Source organism: Choloepus didactylus, chromosome 2 (assembly GCF_015220235.1).
Source record: "Choloepus didactylus isolate mChoDid1 chromosome 2, mChoDid1.pri, whole genome shotgun sequence".
NCBI lineage: Eukaryota > Metazoa > Chordata > Mammalia > Pilosa > Megalonychidae > Choloepus > Choloepus didactylus.
The window spans coordinates 182288072-182308286 of record NC_051308.1 but is presented as its reverse complement, the minus strand read 5'-3'; the positions used below and the strand labels follow the sequence as shown (position 1 = coordinate 182308286).

The 20215-nt window shown below is 36.1% G+C and overlaps 1 protein-coding gene across 10 annotated transcripts in view; it reads right to left on the bottom strand.

Moving 5' to 3' along the window:
• The window catches only part of LOC119527217 (integrin subunit beta 3 binding protein), a 172823-nt gene that overhangs the window by 110966 nt on the left and 41642 nt on the right, over positions 1-20215 (bottom strand). For all 10 annotated transcript variants that reach the window (XR_005215340.1, XR_005215339.1, XM_037827037.1 and 7 more), the window contains one exon: positions 12787-12922. Coding sequence is in view for 8 of the 10 variants with exons in the window: in XM_037827037.1 (XP_037682965.1) it covers positions 12787-12922 (136 nt within the window). In the remaining 2 variants the exon portion in view is untranslated. The remainder of the gene's footprint in view (positions 1-12786; positions 12923-20215) is intronic.

Here is a 20215-nt window from a genome sequence, read left to right as displayed (position 1 = left end):
TCTAGGAAGTGGCCGCCTAATACAAGGTCTTGAAGATGTTTTCCTACATTATCTTCTAGGAGTTTTATGGTACTTTCTTTTATATTGAGATCTTTGGTCCATTTTGAGTTAATTTTTGTGTAGGGGGTGAGGTAGGGGTCCTCTTTCATTCTTTTGGATATGGATATCCAACTCTCCCAGCCCCATTTGTTGAAAAGACCATTATGGCTCAGTTCAGTGACTTTGGGGGCCTTATCAAAGATCAGTTGGCCATAGATCTGAGGGTCTATCTCTGAATTCTCAATTCGATTCCATTGATCTATATGTCTATCTTTGTGCCAGTACCATGCTGTTTTGGCAACTGTGGCTTTATAATAAGCTTCAAAGTCAGGGAGTGTAAGTCCTCCCACTTCGTTTTTCTTTTTTAGAGTGTCTTTAGCAATTCGAGGCATCTTCCCTTTCCAAATAAGTTTGATAACTAGCTTTTCCAAGTCTGCAAAGTAGGTTGTTGGAATTTTGATTGGGATTGCATTGTATCTGTAGATGAGTTTGGGTAGAATTGACATCTTAATGACATTTAGCCTTCCTATCCATGAACATGGAATATTTTTCCATCTTTTAAGGTCCCCTTCTATTTTTTTTAGTAGAGTTATGTAGTTTTCTTTGTATAGGTCTTTTACATCTTTGGTTAAGTTGATTCCTAGGTACTTGATTTTTTTAGTTGCTACTGAAAATGGTATCTTTTTCTTGAGTGTCTCTTCAGTTTGTTCATTTCTAGCATATAGAAACATTACTGACTTATGTGCATTAACCTTGTATCCCGCTACTTTGATAAATTTGTTTATTAGCTCTAGTAGCTGTATCGTCGATTTCTCAGGGTTTTCTAGATATAAGATCATATCATCTGCAAACAATGACAGTTTTACTTCTTTTCCAATTTGGATGCCTTTTATTTCTTTGTCTTGCCAGATTGCCCTGGCTAGCACTTCCAGCACAATGTTGAATAACAGTGGTGACAGCGGGCATCCTTGTCTTGTTCCTGATCTTAGAGGGAAGGCTTTCAGTCTCTCACCATTGAGTACTATGCTGGCTGTGGGTTTTTCATATATGCTCTTTATCATGTTGAGGAAGTTTCCTTCAATTCCTACCTTTTGAAGTGTTTTTATCAAAAAGGGATGTTGGATTTTGTCAAATGCTTTTTCAGCATCTATTGAGATGATCAATTGATTTTTCCCTTTCGAGTTTTTAATGTGTTGTAATACATTGATTGTTTTTCTTATGTTGAACCATCCTTGCATGCCTGGAATGAACCCCACTTGGTCATGGTGTATGATTTTTTTAATGTGTCTTTGGATTCGATTTGCAAGTATTTTGTTGAGGATTTTTGCATCTATATTCATTAGGGAGATTGGCCGGTAGTTTTCCTTTTTTGTAGCATCTTTGCCTGGTTTTGGTACTAGATTGATGTTAGCTTCATAAAATGAGTTAGGTAGTGTTCCATTTTCTTCAGTGTTTTGAAAGAGTTTGAGTAAGATTGGTGTCAGTTCTTTCTGGAAAGTTTGGTAGAATTCCCCTGTGAAGCCATCTGGCCCTGGGCATTTATTTGTGGGAAGATTTTTGATGACTGATTGGATCTCTTTGCTTGTGATGGGTTGGTTGAGGTCTTCTATTTCTTCTCTGGTCAGTCTAGGTTGTTCATATGTTTCCAGGAAATTGTCCATTTCTTCTACATTGTCCAGTTTGTTGCCATACAGTTGTTCATAATATCCTCTTATAATTTTTTTAATTTCTTCAGGATCTGCAGTTACGTCACCTTTTTCATTCATTATTTTGTTGATATGGGTCTTCTCTCTTTTTGATTTTGTCAGTCTAGCTAGGGGCTTATCAATCTTGTTGATCTTCTCAAAGAACCAACTTTTGGTGATATTTATCCTCTCTATTGTTTTTTTGTTCTCTATGTCATTTATTTCTGCTTTAATCCTTGTTATTTCTTTTCTTCTACTTGGTTTAGGATTGGTTTGCTGTTCATTTTCTAGCTTCTTCAGTTGATCCATTAGTTCTTTGATTTTGGCTCTTTCTTCCTTTTTAATACATGCATTTAGTGCTATAAATTTCCCCCTTAGCACTGCTTTTGCTGCATCCCATAGGTTTTGGTATGTTGTGTTCTCATTTTCATTCATCTCTATATATTTAGCAATTTCTCTTGCTATTTCTTCTTTAACCCACTGATTGTTTAGGAGTGTGTTGTTTAACCTCCAGGTATTTGTGAATTTTCTAAGTCTCTGATGGTTATTGACTTCTAATTGTATTCCATTGTGGTCAGAGGATGTGCTTTGAATAATTTCAATCTTTTTAAATTTATTGAGGCTTGTTTTATGTCCCAGCATATGATCTATTCTGGAGAAAGTTCCGTGAGCACTAGAGAAGTATGTGTATCCTGGTGATTTGGGATGTAATGTCCTGTATATGTCTGTTAAATCTAATTCATTTATCAGATTGTTTAGGTTTTCAATTTCCTTATTGGTCTTCTGTCTGGTTGATCTATCTATAGGAGAGAGTGATGTGTTGAAGTCTCCCACAATTATTGTGGAAACATCAATTGCTTCCTTTAGTTTTGCCAGTGTTTCTCTCATGTATTTTGTGGCACCTTGGTTGGGTGCATAGACATTTACGATTGTTATTTCTTCTTGCTGAATTGCCCCTTTTATTAGTATGTAGTGTCCTTCTTTGTCTCTCAAAACATCCCTGCATTTGAAGTCTATTTTATCTGAGATTAATATTGCTACACCTGCTTTCTTTTGGCTGTAGCTTGCATGAAATATTTTTTTCCATCCTTTCACTTTCAGTTTCTTTGTGTCCCTGTGTCTAAGATGAGTCTCTTGTATGCAACATATTGATGGTTCATTTTTTTTGATCCATTCTGCGAATCTATATCTTTTAATTGGGGAGTTTAATCCATTTACATTCAACGTTATAACCGTGAAGGCATTTCTTGAATCGGCCATCTTATCCTTTGGTTTATGTTTGCCATATTTTTCCCCTCTCTCTATTAATATCCTTTATTGTACCCATACTGAATCTCTTTAGTACTGAACCTTTCTCCAAGTCTCTCTGTCCTGTCTTTGTTTCTCTGTCTGTAGGGCTCCCTTTAGTATCTCCAGTAGGGCAGGTCCCTTGTTAGCAAATTCTCTCAGCATTTGTTTGTCTGTGAAAAATTTAAGCTCTCCCTCAAATTTGAAGGAGAGCTTTGCTGGATAAAGTATTCTTGGCTGGAAATTTTTCTCACTCAGAATTTTAAATATATCATGCCACTGCCTTCTTGCCTCCATGGTGGCTGCTGAGTAGTCACTACTTAGTCTTATGCTGTTTGCTTTGTATGTGGTGAATTGCTTTTCTCTTGCTTCTTTCAGAACTTGCTCCTTCTCTTCTGTGTTTGACAGTGTGATCAGTATATGTCTCGGAGTGGGTTTATTTGGATTTATTCTATTTGGAGTTCGCTGAGCATTTATGATTTGTGTATTTATGTTGTTTAGAAGATTTGGGAAGTTTTCCCCAACAATTTCTTTGAATACTCTTCCTAGACCTTTACCCTTTTCTTCCCCTTCTGGGACACCAATGAGTCTTATATTTGGATGTTTCATATTATCTATCATATCCCTGAGGTCCATTTCGATTTTTTCAATTTTTTTCCCCATTCTTTCTTTTATGCTTTCATTTTCCATTCTGTCATCTTCCAGGTCACTGATTCGTTGTTCAACTTCCTCTAGTCTTGTACTATGAGTGTCCAGAATCTTTTTAATTTGGTCAACAGTTTCTTTAATTTCCATAAGATCATCCATTTTTTTATTTAGTCTTGCAATGTCTTCTTTATGCTCTTCTAGAGTCTTCTTGATTTCCTTTATATCCCGTACTATGGTCTCATTGTTCATCTTTAGTTCTTTGAGTAGCTGCTCTAGGTGCTGTGTGTCTTCTGATCTTTTGGTTTGGGTGCTTGGGCTTGGGTTATCCATATCGTCTGGTTTTTTCATATGCTTTATAATTTTCTGTTGTTTTTGGCCTCGTGGCATTTGCTGAACTTGATAGGGTTCTTTTAGGGTTTGTAGACCTATTGAAGTCCTTATCTCTAATTTATCAGATCTACAGCTTCGTGGAGTACACTTTCTCTAACTAACCAGCAGGTGGCGTCCACGAGCCACCTGTTCTCCACAAGCCAGTTCTCCCCTGCTTAGCCTTTTTGGTTAGTGGGGGAGTGAGTCTTGTGGGGTACAACTGGTGTACCAAGCTTGCGTGTGTACTTGGTGTTGCCTGCCCTGTATGTGGGGTGTGTTTCTGGGCAGTCGGGGAGGGGGGGGTGGCCCTAACAATCAAATCTCCCTGGTGATCCTAGAGTTTTAAAGCTGCTGCAATAGTCTAATCCTTCAGTTCAGTCCTGCCACAGTTTGTCTCTGCCACTGACCCACAAGTCTTTGGTATTGGCGTATGGCTCCTGAGACTTGCAAGTGGGCCCCTCTTCCAGGCTGTGCACCCCGGGTCCTCTGTTGAGGGATGACTGTGCTATGTCACAGGTGAGTGCCGTCCCCCCAGGGCAGTTCTGGGCTGCTGGGCTGTGTAGGGAGGCTCCCAGTCTGCTCAAATGATGGCTGAATGGGGCTTTGTTAATTCACACTGCTCCACCTTCCCAACTCTGGGACAATCAGCTGAGGTTGCAGGGAAGGCTAATGTCCACGCCCAGTTTTGTGGTGTGTGCCTGTTATTTGAAGCACTTCCGTCACACTGGGTTGTCTGGGGCAGCTCTGGGCTATGGGGCTGGCGATGGGCAGGAGTGTTTCCTGTCCACCAGGATGGTGGCTGTGAGCGGACACCCCGCTTTTCTTGGGAAGTTGTGGTGTTTAGTGAATTTTCTCAGCCACTGGATTATTGCCTTTTGTCTCAGAGCTCTCTCAGTTCTGCTCTTGACTTGACGTGCCCAAATTGCAATTCTTTGAAGCTTTCTGTATTGGGCTTCTTAGAGTAATTGTTTTAGAAAAAGAAAAAAGGATTAAAAAAAAAAAAAAAAAGGGCCCTCCTCAGAGATCTAATGGGCTATTGAAATGCTAAGAGACAAAGCAACCAGGGCCATTAAGGAAAGGTCCACAGGGCAGAGAGATCAGCTTTTCTTCGGGATTTGCATGTGCGCCTTAGGGCCTGAGCTCCGCCCTTCCCCTTTCTGTGTTCACCAGAACTCCAAAAATCCTCTGCTTTTATTTTGGAGTTTTTCGTGTTGTTTTTTTTTTTTTTTCTTCTATGCCTGTCTCCTCTCTGCTGGGCTGGCTGCTCTCAGATTCTCTGGTGTCTGGTCTCAGTCTATCTATGGTTGGAGTCTGGATCAGTAGAATGAGTTTCCGATAAGAGCAGCCACTGCAGTTCTCCCTTCTCCTTCCCGGAGCTGACAGCCCCTCCTCCCACGGGACTGAGCCTGGCAGGGAGGGGCGCGGGTCCCTTGGCAGCACAAACTTACAGATTTCGCTGATCTCAGCAGTTCGACATTTTCATGAGTGTTGTATGAAGTATGCCCAAAGACAGATTGCTCTGTGGTGTCCAGTCCACGCAGTTCCTGGCTTTCTACCTACTTTCCTGGAGGAGTAACTAAAACATACAGCTCACCAGTCTGCCATCTTGCCCCGCCTCCTCTTTAGAATTTCTTATAGCACCAGTCTCTTATTCACAAATTCTCTCAATGTCTCTTTGTCTGAAAATATTTTAATCTCTCTCTCATTTTTGAAGGACAGTTTTGCTGGATATAGTATTCTTTGTTGGCAGTTCTCTTTCAGTATCTTAAATATATCATACCACTGCCTTCTCACCTCCATGGTTTCTGAAGAGAAATGTGTACAATCTTATCGAGCTTCCCTTATATGTGATGGATTGCTTTTCTCTTGCTGCTTTCAGAATTCTCTCTTTGTCTTTGACATTGGACAATCTGATCAGTAGGTGTCTTGAAGTAGGTCTATTGGGATCTATTCTGTTTGGAGTATGCTGTACTTCTTGCATCTGTAATTTTCTGTCTTTCATAAGAGTTGGGAAATTTTCTGTGACTATTTCTTCTTTATTCTTTCTGCCCTCTTTCCCATCTCTTCTCTTTCTGGGACCCCCATAACATGTATATGAGTAAAAAATGGGGGCAAAAAGAAAAAAAAAGGCACCCAGTGTTCTTTTCTTACTTTAATTGTTCTTTTTCACTTTAATTTTTATTCTTAATAATTTTGTGTGTGTGGTAATGAAAATGTTCAAAACTTAATTTTGGTGATGAACGCACAATTATATAATGGTACTGTGAACAACTGAATGTACACTGTATGACTGCATGGTATGTGAATACATCTCAAAATTGAATTAAAAAAAAAACAAAAAAAATGTCAGAACTTATGGGGATGAAGGGCATAACGGAGATGAAAAACACAATGTTGCCACTCAGCTCCCTAAGATCTTGCTGATATTTTTCCATTCTTTTCACCATCTGTTCTTTTTTGTGTATGAATTCAAATGTCTTATCTTCCAATTCACTGATCCTTTCTTCTGCCTGTTCAAATCTACTGTTGTATCCCTCCATTGTGTTTTTCATCTCCTCCATTATGCCCTTCATCCCCATAAGTTCTGCCATTTTTTGTTGTTTTTTTAAATTCAATTTTGAGATATATTCACACACCATGCAGTAATACAAAGTGTACATTCAATTGTTCCCAGTACCATTATATAGTTGTGCGTTCACCAAAATTAATTTTTGAACATTTTCATTACCACACCCACACACAAATATTAAGAATAAAAATTAAAGTTCAAAAGAACAATTAAAGTAAAAAAGAACACTGGGTGCCTTTTTTTTTTCTTTTTGCACCTATTTATTACTCATCCATCCATACACTGGACAAAGGGGAGTGTGGTCCATATGGCTCTCCCAATCACATTGTCACCCCTCATAAGCCACATCTCTACAAAATCATCTTCAGGATTCAAGGGTTCTGGACTGCAGTTTGATAGTTTCAGGCATCCATTGCTAGCTATTCCAATTTATTAGCACCTAAAAAGGGTTGTCTATATTGTGCGTAAGAGTGCCCACCAGAATGACCTCTTGGCTCCTTTTGGAATCTGCCAATGAAGCTTATTTCATTTCCTTTCTCATCCCCCATTTGGTCAAGAAGACGCTCTCCATCCCACGACACCAGGTCTATATTCCTCCCCAGGAGTCTATTCCACGTTGCCAGGGAGATTTACTCCCCTGGGTGTCAGATCCCACACAGGGGGCAGGGCAGTGATTTCACTTGCCAAGTTGGCTTAGCTAGAAAAAGAGGGCCACATCTGAGCAACAAAGAGACATTCAGGAGGAGACTCTCAGGCACAACTATAGGCAGGCCTAGCCTCTTCTTTGCAGCAAGTCTTCCCAAGAGCAAGTTGCATGGTAGAGGGCTCAGCCGATCAAATCACCAGTCCCCTATGTCTGTGAACACATCAACAACCATCAAGGTGGGGAAGCTCAATACCCCTGCATTCTCCACCAGCTCCTCAGAAGGGCTCTGCATATTTTTTTCATTGTTTTTCTTTTTTTAATTAGCTTTTTTTTTAAATATACTATTAACTATATCAAAAATTTTTAAAAAAAAACATACAATAAAAAAACATTTCAAACAAACCGTAAGAAGGGAGTAAGAAAAAGACAACTAACCTAATATAACTACTTTACTTCCAACATGTTCCTACTCTATCCCAAGAAAATAACCTAATAGAGCAACATTTCTGTGAATTTGTTCCTATCATACCCACCAGAAGTTAACAAACCATAGTCATTCCTGGGCATTCACAGAATGTTAAATTTACCCATGATAGCTTATCTGTTCTTATTAAGTTATCGTTCCCCCTTCATTAAATGCTCTCTATTGCTAGTTCCCCTACATTCTACATTATAAACCATTTATTTTACATTTTTCAATGTTCACATTAGTGGTAGCATATATTTCTCTTTTTGTGCCTGGCTTATTTCACTCAGCATTGTCTTCAAGGTTCATCCATGTTGTCATATGTTTCACAACGCTGTTCCTTCTTACTGCTGTGTAGTATCCCATCGTGTGTATATACATTTTATTTATCCACTCATCAGTTGAAGGACATTTGGGTTGTTTCCATCTCTTGGCACATTTGTTTTTTCAAGTTTACAAATTCTTCTTTATGGTCATCCAGTGTCTTCCTTATATACTTCATCTCTTTGGCCATGTCTTTCCTCAGTTCATTGAATTGATTTTTTAATTGATTTAGGAGATTTGTTTGAACATCTTTAATTAGTTCTTCCCTTATTTCATTGAATTGATTTAGCATTAGTTATCTCAACTTCTGTATCTCAGTGGAACTATTAGTTTGTTCCTTTGGCTGGTCCATATTTTCGTGTTTCCTAGTATGGCTCGTTATTTTAAGTTGTCTAGGTATGTGGCTTTCTTGATTGGTTTATTCTGGAGTTCGTTTTCACTCTTTTATCTAGGATTTTCTTGTTGGTTGGCTTTGTTCTCTAACCTTTAGTATTCAGTTCAATTTATACTGGATCTCTAAGTTAGGTTCTATTTAGTTGATCAGTTTTTCACCTCTTGTTCTTCTGTTTCTTGCCCTGCCTCTATGTAGGTATGGTGTTTCAAAAACACAGTTAAAAAGTGAACTGATAAAGATCCTATCTTCTGCCTGAAGAATACATGGATTTCAAAACACTTTAACTACTTTCTTTCCTCTCATCTCCCATGCTAGTGTCATCTATTAAATAACAGACACCTATTTTTTAACCCCTCTCAAATTGTTTATCTTTTCCTTTATAGTAAGTTTGTTACTAGATTTACCAATGACTTACTCATTCATTTTTCACCACTGCTATTTGCACTCCACTCCACCATATGAGATTCAATTTGCTTCTCACAGAAATACATTTTTTAGCAGTCCTTTCAGTGAGCACCTATGAATGGTACATTCTCCCAGAATTTATCTGAAAATATGTTTCATCCTCACTTCTGAAGCAAAATTTAGCTCTGATTCTTAATTGGTATTATATTATCCCATTTTCTTCTGGAGTCTTACTGATAAAACGTCTACCATCAATGTGTCATTCCTTTGTAGATAGTAGGCCTTTTCTCCAGTTGCTTTAAAAATTTTCTTTGCCTTTGATATTCTGCAGTTTTACCACTATCCTTGTTTTAGTTCATCCTGCTCAGACTAAGTATGCTACTTTGATCTGGACATTCATGTCTTTCTTCAGTTATGGAACATTTATGGTCCTTATATCTTTGACTTTCCTCTGCCTCATTTTATCTATTCTACCCTGTGAAACTCCAATTTAACATAGATTGGACCTTCTTATTCTATCTTTCATTTCTCTTTTTGGTTTTATCACATTTCCATATCTTTATATATCTGTGCTACATTGCTACAGGCTGAGTGATATTCTCAGATCTATTATCTAGTTTACAGGTATTTTCTTTAAGTATGCCAAATTTGATGTTTATTCTTATACTGTAAGCATTAAATAGTAAGTCTGATGTGTTCTTGTCAGTATAGGAGAAGGAAAAGTCTGTCATCCTTCCGCTTCTCTCCAAAGCAGTAATTTGGAGAAGTTTGCTAGGATGTATCAGAGGGCAGGGGTATAATGAGAAATAAAATGAAGTGTTTGAACCAAATTAGATATTTCTGGCCTACATAGGTTTAAGCAGAGGAAAGAAACAGAATTAGATTTTTGTTCATTTTATAATTACAAATAAAAATGGATTTAAATTTAATACTAAGCCTTCTGTTCACATAGTACATAGGTCAAATGTATATACAAAGTACTTATAAATTTGTACATTTATTCTTTCTGGGAAAGAATATTCCAGATGGAGAGAATTACAAGCACAATGGCCTTGTAGCAGGATGGAGCTCAGAATCACTGAAAAATAGCAAGAAATTCAGAGTAGCTAAAGTAGTATAAAACTGCAGAATAGTAATAGAAAATGAAGTAGACAAGGTGATTTGGCATTAGATCATGTATGGCCTGAAACATCCTGATTTTGGATTTTATTCTAAATGTGATGGGAAATGAGAAGCACAAAAAATGCCCTTGAAAATGTTATTTAAATAAAAATGCTTATTTAAGCTATACCTTATGTTTTACACAATATTGTAAAGTGGCAGTTGTTAATACAGATTATTATATTATTTGGAACTTAAATTAGCTCATGAGACCCATTTTCTTATTTATTTTTATTAAGTTACTGAATAAAAGTCAGGCTACCTTATTTTTAAAACATGTGCAAGATGACATATTAGGATGGGCAATGTAATGCTCACAAATTTCATCATCTGATATATAACTAAAGTTTCTATTCTTCTATTTTGAGACTTCTGTATGTAGGATATACATATCAAAGACCGTATAAAACATATGAAAGTTTAAAAAATTACAGAGTGAATCAATGTAAACACAACATAGGTTAGAAAAAGAATACTGCCAGCACCCCAGAAACTGTGGCTATATTACTTTTTTTAAAAAAGAGCTTACTTACTATTATAAGCTGTGATAATTATCCACTTGAATATCAGGATCATGTAAACAATCTTTTTATGGGCAAAAAGGATGTTCCCTGAAGTCCGTACTCAATTACAATATGGAAATTCAGTACGTATCTACTTAAAATCGATTCACATTTTTCTTTATAGAGACAAGCAATCTCTAAGGCATTAATTTCTAATTTTAAACAAAAGATTTATCAGGTGCATAAAAACAGACTATGAAACTTCAAGAAAATGCACACACTTTCTTATATTTTGTGAAAGCAAATCTAATAGTAATAGCTTTAATATAAAAAACACTTTTGATTAAAGTAAAATCAAAGTAATTCAAAAGTTTAAGATATCGTTATGTGTGTTTGAGATTGGAACATGTCCCCTACAAAAGGTGTGTTCAGGTTCCAACTCCCGGATCTGTGGGTGTGGACCCTTTGAAGATGTTAATAGTTAAGGTGTGCCCAAACTGAATGACGGCAGGCCTTAATCCAATATGGATGAAGTTCTTAAAATGCAAAGGAAATCAGACACAGAAAAAGAAACCACGAGAAGCTAGAAGCTGGAAGAGAAACGAGAGGGCATCGCCATGTGACAGCAAAGCCAAGGAATCCCAAGGATTGCTGGATACCAGCCCCAGATGGCCACAGTCTTTGAGAAGAAAGCATCACCTTGCTGAAACTTCAATTATATACTTCTAGCAACCTCAAAACTGTGAGCCAATAAATTCCCATTGTTTAAGCCAACCCATTATGTATATTATATGCATTTGTTTAAGCAGCTGGGAATCTAAAGTAATGTGTTTAATTAAAACAAAATTAGGTGTAAAAGATAAAATTTCTTTTATTCGGTGTAGCTTCTAATATATGCATAACACTCAGTAAATATTAGGCAATAAAATATGAATTGGGCTAATCAGAGCATATCTACTACATACTTTATAACATTTGAGTCTACTTAAAATTTTATATTATAAAAATTGATACGTCACTGATTCATGGTCTTTTCTAATATTAATAATTAAATCTATGAAGCCAAATTACTTTGATTTTTAAATATTTCAAATATTTTAAATAGTTGATTTTAAATAAATATTTTGGTGATGAACTAGCAGAAAACAACAAATATGTATGTCAAAATTAAACTAATAATACTTTAAAATAAAGAATTTCATATTAAAATTAGGTTTTCCTCTAATGGAAAATTCCATGAGCCTTTTACAAACACATTTAAAATAGTAAAGGAAAAGAAGGGAATAAAGATAATAAATAAAGGCAAGCTATATAAATGTGGATAAAACTAAATGGACAACATGGATAGAAATAATATTTAGAAGTATCACTCTTAAACTGTATTGCAGTAGTATCTGAATTATGTGCCCTTTAATTTATGCACATGATGGACAGCTTGCTAAGGGAAGTATCTGTAACCATTATAATTGATAGGAGCTGAAGGCAGTTAGGCCATACTTTCTATTTAATGGACAGGATAGTAAGGGACTAGAGTCTGCAATAGCATTTTAAAAGTAAGTGCCTAGACGACTGTATAACTATATAGCTTGTACAGTGTGACTATGTGATTGTGAAAACCTTGTGGCTCGCACTCCCTTTATCCAGTATATGGCCAAATGAGTGGAAAAATGGGGACAAAAATTAGATGAAGAATAGGGTGGGACGGAAGGGATGAAAAGATTTAGGTGTTCTTTTTTTGCTTTTTTTTTTTTGGAGTAAGGAAAAAGTTCAAAAATTGATTCTGGTGGTGAATGAACAAATGTATGATGGTGCTGTGAATAACTGTACACTGTGGATGACTGTAGGGTGTGTGAATATGTCTCTATCAAACTGTATAAAAAAGAGTAAATGAACAATGCGGGGAGGAGTGGAACGAGACGTTTTGGATGTTCTTTTTTATTTTAATCTTTATTTTATATTTTGGATAATGAAAATGTTCAAAGTTTGAGTGTGGTGATGAATGCACAACTGTATGAACAATTCTGTGAACAACTGATGGTACACTCTGAATGACTGTATGTTATCTGATTATATCTCAATAAAATTGCATTTAAAAAAAAAAAAAGTAAGTGCCTAGAAAGTTTACATTTTTGTCCAAAGTATTACCTACATTCTAGCTTTTTCTATGTTGAATTCTTTAAGAGAGGAGAAAAATCAGCAGCAGCAAGACCGATATATTATTAAATCGAAATCTGATTTAATCAATAACTAGAAAAATTTCATAATAAGTGGAAAAGAATGTTCAACTAACCGTTTGATGGTGCATCTCTGCGATCTTGTTCTTTAGAGCTTGTAGGAGAAGTAAATGGGCTTATTTGACGAGTTCCAGTTGTTGGAGAATAAGTTGTAATATTTTTCTTCCTTTTCATTTTTGAAAGATCAAATGACTGGAAATAAAGAATAATTTGAGACAGAAACATTTATATTTAGTTATAGATCTTTAAAATACCTTTGAAAACTCAGCAAAATCCAAACCAATACTCTTGTCCTTGTTCTTTCTTTTTCAGATTTCAAATACACTCAACTATCACCTTCAAAATCAATAATATCCTTTAAGTTATGTAGATATTTCTGGTCTTCACAATTAAGGCATCTCAATTTGATATTTATGAAATTTTAACATTAAAGGGTTACCACCTTCTGAGAAGGTATTTCCCAACAAGTCAGATATGGTCAACTCTTTCAACCATTATCCCTGATGTTTGTGTTCAGCTGAACCTGAGGCATAATTATGGGGCCAGGCTAGAGAAACTCCCAGAGATACTGATTAACTAAGACCCACAAGAAAATCTCAGGAAGGATCAGCGCTGTCCTAAACCTTTACATAGTTCCCTGACACAGTATTTTTACTTTAATGATAACCAAAATAATTTTCAAATAATTGAGCCTGGCATTTAAGGTGTTTGAGAATTTGGCCTATACTACACAAATCCTCTCTGCAGCTTCCTCCTCTGATTTCCCATAGACCTTGTACATACCACTTATTGCAGTTCACATATTTTAATATTTTTTATGTTTCTGTCTGCCCTATTAGAGTTTGAGCATCTTAAAATAATCGCAATTTCTTCATTTATGAACCGTAGTATTTAAAAATGTGTGATGAATGAATGACTTAAAAGGAACAAGTTCAGTAAACTTGGCCAAATCACTTGACTCTGATATATTCATTTGTTTGTTAGTTGACTCATCCAATATTAACTAGCACCTATGGTTTTAGCTGCTATGCTACATACACATTTGTGACTCAGCTCATTCTTAAATCCTAGTCTAGAATGTCCTTTCTTATCTTCCCCAAGACCTGATACTACTTTAGTTTAGGTCCCCTTGGTAATCCATTTCCTGCAAACACCCATTATCACACTATTAATTGCTCCCTCTTCTGAATTCCCCTGAAAGTTATTTTCCATACTGCTTACTAGTTGCCCAGTATTTGCTTACTAATGTATATGAAGAAATATAACAAATTGTTCTGGTCTCAAGGAATTTCTACTGAGTTAAAACAGAGAAGAGGTCTTAAGACAGTATGTATGTTACAGAAATTCAGAGGATAGAAAAAGTAAAAGTGGGAAGCATACTTAGACAAGACTAAGAAAAGTGAAGGTAAAAGTCATGAAAAATCTGAAATCTAGAGATGGAACAGCATAGGTGGATTTGGGGAATAAAGGAAAGGTCTGGAAGCTCTTGGTATGTTGCCAACATGGTAGAATTAAACTGTAGCTTGGTAGCTGACTTGAAATAGCTATGCAATTCTGCATGGTCAACTACCCTTTATTTTTAATACCTGTGGCAGAAATATGGCCCATGTCACCTTTTTCAATAATCTTGGTACTACTGGTATAATAATCTTGGATTCTGGTATTCCAGAATGTGTAGTATCAAATTCTTAGAAATAAAATCTTTTTTTACAGTTAAGATAAACACTTCTTAACACTGGGGAACAAAAGGCATTCTATTCTTTATATTATGTATCCATGGTACCCAGAAAGGTGACCAGTATCTTTTTAAAAAAATCAAACTATAATATCAAATTATAACTCTAATGCAGTTTCTTTTTTTGTTGGGTGAAAGGGTTTAAGTCTCTTTATCAGGTAGTTACTATTACCTCTCTATCCTGAGTTTTCACCTGTTTATATGTATTCAGTCATAAACTATGACATTTATCCAATCCCTACGCTACTTTCCCAAGAATTTATTGCCAGAACTATTTCACTGTGTATGTACAAGAAATGAAAGTCACTATCCTAATGTACATTTATGTCAATCTGTTTTCCTATTTTCACCAAAAAATTATTTTATCCAATTGCCAAATGTCTAAACATTGCAACTGTAGATCATACATTTCTCCTTGAAAACAATTTTCTAGCTTTTAGAAAATGACTCTGTGTGTGTGTTTGTGTGTGTGTGTGCCTCCCCATAAAAATAGAGGCTTCTCTTTTCTTTCTTTTTTTGGTTACAAGTGTTAGTTAAAAAGAAAAATGTCCGTCTACATCTCTATACTGTGTGTGTGTGTGTGTGTGTGTGTGTGAAAAGCTACCTCACCCTACTACTCCACTAAATATTCTTTAGTAAACAACACATTTTTATATATCTGCCTACTAGTATACACAAAGGCATACTCTTACTTCCCTAAGTTTTCTTTCCCCTCAAGGTTTTACCAAGATCCTCTAACATTTAAGGCAGGAAGATGCTTAGAAGTAATTCTAAGTGAAGTCTAGAAGTCGTCTAAGAATTTCCATTCTGCCATCCCCCAAACTAGCCTACTCAGTTTCCCACAAAAGAAAGAGTTTAAAAAGACTGAGATATGAAAGAAGACTGAGCTACTAATTGAGAAGCTGGACATTCTTTCCACTCAGCAAACAAAAGTGCTATCTACCAGATCTTTTAGAAAAGCAGAGGAAGAAAAATTGGAACTATTAGATTTGGTTAGAGAAGAGAGAAGATTCAGGAGGCAAACAAATTATCTAAGGAACATTGTAAGAAAACAGAAAACAGAAAATAAATTACAACTACTTCTATAGTAAGTTACAAATACTTCTATATTTATTGACTCCTTAGAGATACTTAACATTACTAAACAGAAAAATGCCATGTTCTAAGATTATGTCTGTGATCAGCTCAAATACCACTGTACTTTTTCAAGGAGGGCAAACCTTGGACATTAGCAAAACTGAAATTTGGGCACTGATTTTTCTGCTTAAAAAAAAAAATCAATGTTTTCTCCATAATTTCAAATGGATATGACATTCTCCTTCAATATCTTTCACAAATTGTTGCTTGCTTCTTCACCTTGCGTAAAGCATATTTTACCAAAAAGGTGCCTGTATTTTATTGATTTTTACCTATTTTAAACAGTCTAGAAAGTACTAACTAAGGAATCCTTCAGGATGAAATATGAGATATAAAAAAATCTGTTATTATTATGAACTGCTAGCCTGTGCTGTCATTGAAACATTTAAAACACAGGTACAATAGATGTTTCGACAACCAGAAACAAGAGAAAAAAGAATTAGAGCAGCTAAAGGGAGAGAATTCTTTATAACCTTATAATTTCACTCAGATACCACCAAAGAATTAAAACATATCCTCAAAAGATGCGTTTATCTCTTCTCAGATATAACTATTAAAAATTATGTGTACTAATTATGAAATTTACAATAGAAAATTCTAAATCTCTAAACACTAGCTAGCTCAGGGACTTTTCAAAATCGGGGCTTATGATTCTTAGAAGAGTCCCAGATATCAACTAATTTCTTCAGCTACCACAATTACAATTTTTATTGGTTCTAAAACTGGTTTGAATTTTCTTGTTGTTTTTATGTATTTAAGGAGAACAAAAGCATTTTGCTCTTGTCTCCGTGATTTTACAGGGAAAGCAGGAAAAGAATATGATCAATACATTAGATCTCTGGTGATGAAAATGTTCTGTTTTTTGGTAGGATGTTTGATACAGGGGTATACATTCGTTAAAACTCACTGAACTGTATACTGAAGATATGCAAATTTCATAATATGTAAATTTCACCCTCATAAAAATATTTTAACAGGAAAATAAAGGAAATATTGGCTAAAAAGCTGATACACTGATTTTTCTATTTGTACTCATTATTCTTCCACAATTTTAAGATATTAAAATTTAATTTTAATATTAAAGATATTAATATCTGGTACTGCAATCCTTAAGAAATTTGTTATGAAATATTTTCATGGCTGTTTTTCATCACACCTTCATATATCCTTGTATTTTTCAGATGAAAAGATGAAGTGAATTCTACCCCAAATTTATTTTTGTTTGTTTACTGAAGTATGATTTATATACAATAAAATGTACAGAACTTAGGTGGTCAGCTTGATGAGCTCTGACAACTGTATCACAAATGCAACCACTACTAAAGATATGGAGCATTTCCATCACCACAGGTTTCCATTTACCCCATTCCAGTTAATATCCCCTCTGCAGCCCAGAGGCAACCACTTTCTAATTCCTATAACCATAGATTGGTTTTGCCTATTTTTAAACATCATATAAATAAAGTATGTAACTTTTGTGTTAGGCTTATTTGTTCAAAATATTTTTGAGATCATTTACATTATTGCCTTTATTAGTTTGTTCATTTTTATTGTTGAATAGTATTCCTTTGTATAAATGCAGCACAATTTGTTTCTCCATTCTCCTGTTGATGGGCATTTGTGTTTTTTCCAGTTTGGGGCTATTATGAAAAAAGTTGGTAAGAACATCCCTGTATGCATCTTTTGAGGATATGTTTTAATTTCTTTGGTGTTATCTGAGTGGAATTGTTAGGCTAGAGGATGTATATAGGTTTGACTTTATTTAAAAAATACCAAACAGTTCTCCAAAGTGTTTGCATCCTTTTAAACTCCCAAGAATATATAATAATTCCAATTATTCCAGTTTAACTCACTAATCAAGCTTAATGCATCTTGTGCCTGCTGACACAATGTAATAGAAGGGATCTATCACACCATCTAAATGCATTCTGACAAAAAACAGAACCTAAATTGTTGAGCCAGTAAGTCTAATTACCAATTTATAGGAAATACAGATTCTAGAAGAATATGTCAACTGACATATCAAGTACACTACCAGCAAATTCCAAATTGTGGAAAAGTCATTTCCTCTTCAATGAAGTTGGAAAGAGAATAAAAGGGGGAAGGAGAAATTTATAAGATTAAAGTCTTAAGAGATACATCAACCAAATGCAATGCATATATCTTTCTTGGATCCTGATTCAAACAAACAAACAAATAAAAACCTGACGGCTTTATATTAATTAAGGAAACCAAATGTTTAATTATCAGCCTTCCGACAAAGAAATTCTAGGCCTGGATGGCTTCTCTAATAAATACTGTCAACATTTAAAGAAAAAAAAAATTCACTCCTACCCAAAGTCTTTCAAAAAAATAGAGAAGGGAACACCTCTCAAATCATTTCATGAGACCAGAATTATCCTAGTATCAAAACCAGACATAGTGATTACAAGAAACTATGGGCCAATATCCCACATGAACATAAATGCAAAAATCCTTATGAAAATATCAGCAAATCAAATCCAGAAAAATTCTTGGGATATATGAAAAAAAATGGAGAATAGACTGTGAGCTTATATCAACATTAAATTTCTTAAACTTGATAACTGAACTTAAGGTGTTTGCACAAGTGAATATCCTTGTTCTAAGGAAATGTACATGGAAGTGTTGTGTGTTCAAGGAGCATGATGTATACAACCTACTTTCAAACAGACAGATAAATTTTTTTTTTGAAATAAAAAAGTTTAAAGCAAGACCATTAAGAACCATTAAAGGTGATATCATCAACACGGTGATGTAAACAGCTACTGAAAATCTCTCCCTAGAGATTCAACAATAACAACAAAAAGGGACAATTCTGGATTGTTCAGAACTCTGGAGGAAGATACAGACTGGAGATGGACCCTAAAAATGCCGAATTGAAAAAATATAAATACCAGGTAGGAAACTTCCGTCTCAGACTAGGTTGTCCGCTCCCCTCCCCCTCATTTGGTCACACACAGCTCGGTAAGGGCACAGAAACAGCAGCCAGGATCTTTCCCACTGGGGACACAAAATATAAATTCTCTCACAGCAGTGAGGGGTTCCCACTGTTTGGAGACCTGGGGAAGTGGGGAGAACATTTCAAAGCCCAGATCAGTGATGGACAAAGAGTTTGAGAAAATGTGGACAGAGACTGTTTTTCAAGCCCTGGGTCTGAAAGCACTTCACACACCCCTGAGGAAAACAGCAGTGGGCGGTCTGATTCTTGCCTGGAGGTCAGCTAAAAACTGGGACAGTTGGGGAAGTGCTCTGCCAAAAATAAAGTGGGGGATATAGCCCTACATTGAGCCAGATTTTGGCTGGCAAAATAAGGGCCTAGGAACTACGAAGTTTCAGCAACGCCGAGTCAGAGGCAGCCTGGACTCCAAAGCAAAGTGCCTCTGAGGATGATAAAGTTACTGAATAGCACTATCTACAGGGCAGAACAGAAAGTGCAAAGGAATTGGGCTCTTCACTACTTCAGGCCCACGGGAGCTGGTCTAGACCCTCTGAACAGCCCTTTGGAGCTGGAACACGCCCCTGTTCTGGCTGAGAAGTATGGACTACTCAAATGTTAAAACTGTACCCTATAACAAACTCAGGTTTTGCTGACCAGGGAAAAACAGGACCACTGGGATACAGCAGACATTTCTACCCACAAACAGAGACCCTGCTGTGATGCCCAGCGCCTACCCCTATCTCTGAGGCAGGACACTGTGGACACATGGTTTTGTGGGGAGAATGGTGGGCAGAACCAATCTAAAAACTGGCCAGTGAGAAAGAAGAACCAGTAGAGAACCAATAGAGCCAACCAATGAGAAAACCCTAGGCAAAAGAGAGAAGATGACCCCCAGAAAAAACCAAGCAAGAAAATCAGATGCCTAGACACCAGCAAAAAATAACAACTCATACCAGGAAGAATGAAGATATAACCCAGCCAAAGAAATAAACTAACACCTCAACTGAGTTACAAGAGGTGAAACAGTTAATTAAACATTTCAAAAAAGTCTTTTAAATCAAATCAATGAGTTGAAGGAAAATGTGTCAAAAGAGATGAAGATATAAAGAAGACACAAGGTGTCCACAAAGAAGAACATGAAAGCTTGAAAAAACCATTGGCAGAATTTATGGGAATGAAAGGCACAACAGAAGAGATGAAAAACACGATGGAGACATACAACAGCAGATTTGAAGAGGCAGAAGAAAGGATTAGTGAATTGGAAGACAGAACATCTAAAATTCTAAAGACAAAAGAACAGATATGGAAAAGAATGGAAAATATGAGCAGGGTCTCAGGGAACTGAATGACAACATGAAAAGCATGAATACATCTGTTATGGGTGTCCCAGAAGGAGAAGAGAAGGGAAAGGGGGCAGAAAGAATAATGGAGGAAATATCAATGAAAATTTCCCAACACTTATGAAAGACATAAAATTACAGGTACAAGAAGTGTGGCATACCCCAAACAGAATAGATCCAAATAGACGTATCTCAAGACATTTACTAATCAGATTCTGAATGTCAAAGGCAAAGAGAGAATTTGGAAGTAAGAGAAAAGCGATGCCACATACAAGGGAAGCTTGATAAGAATAAGTACGTATCTCTCAGCAGAA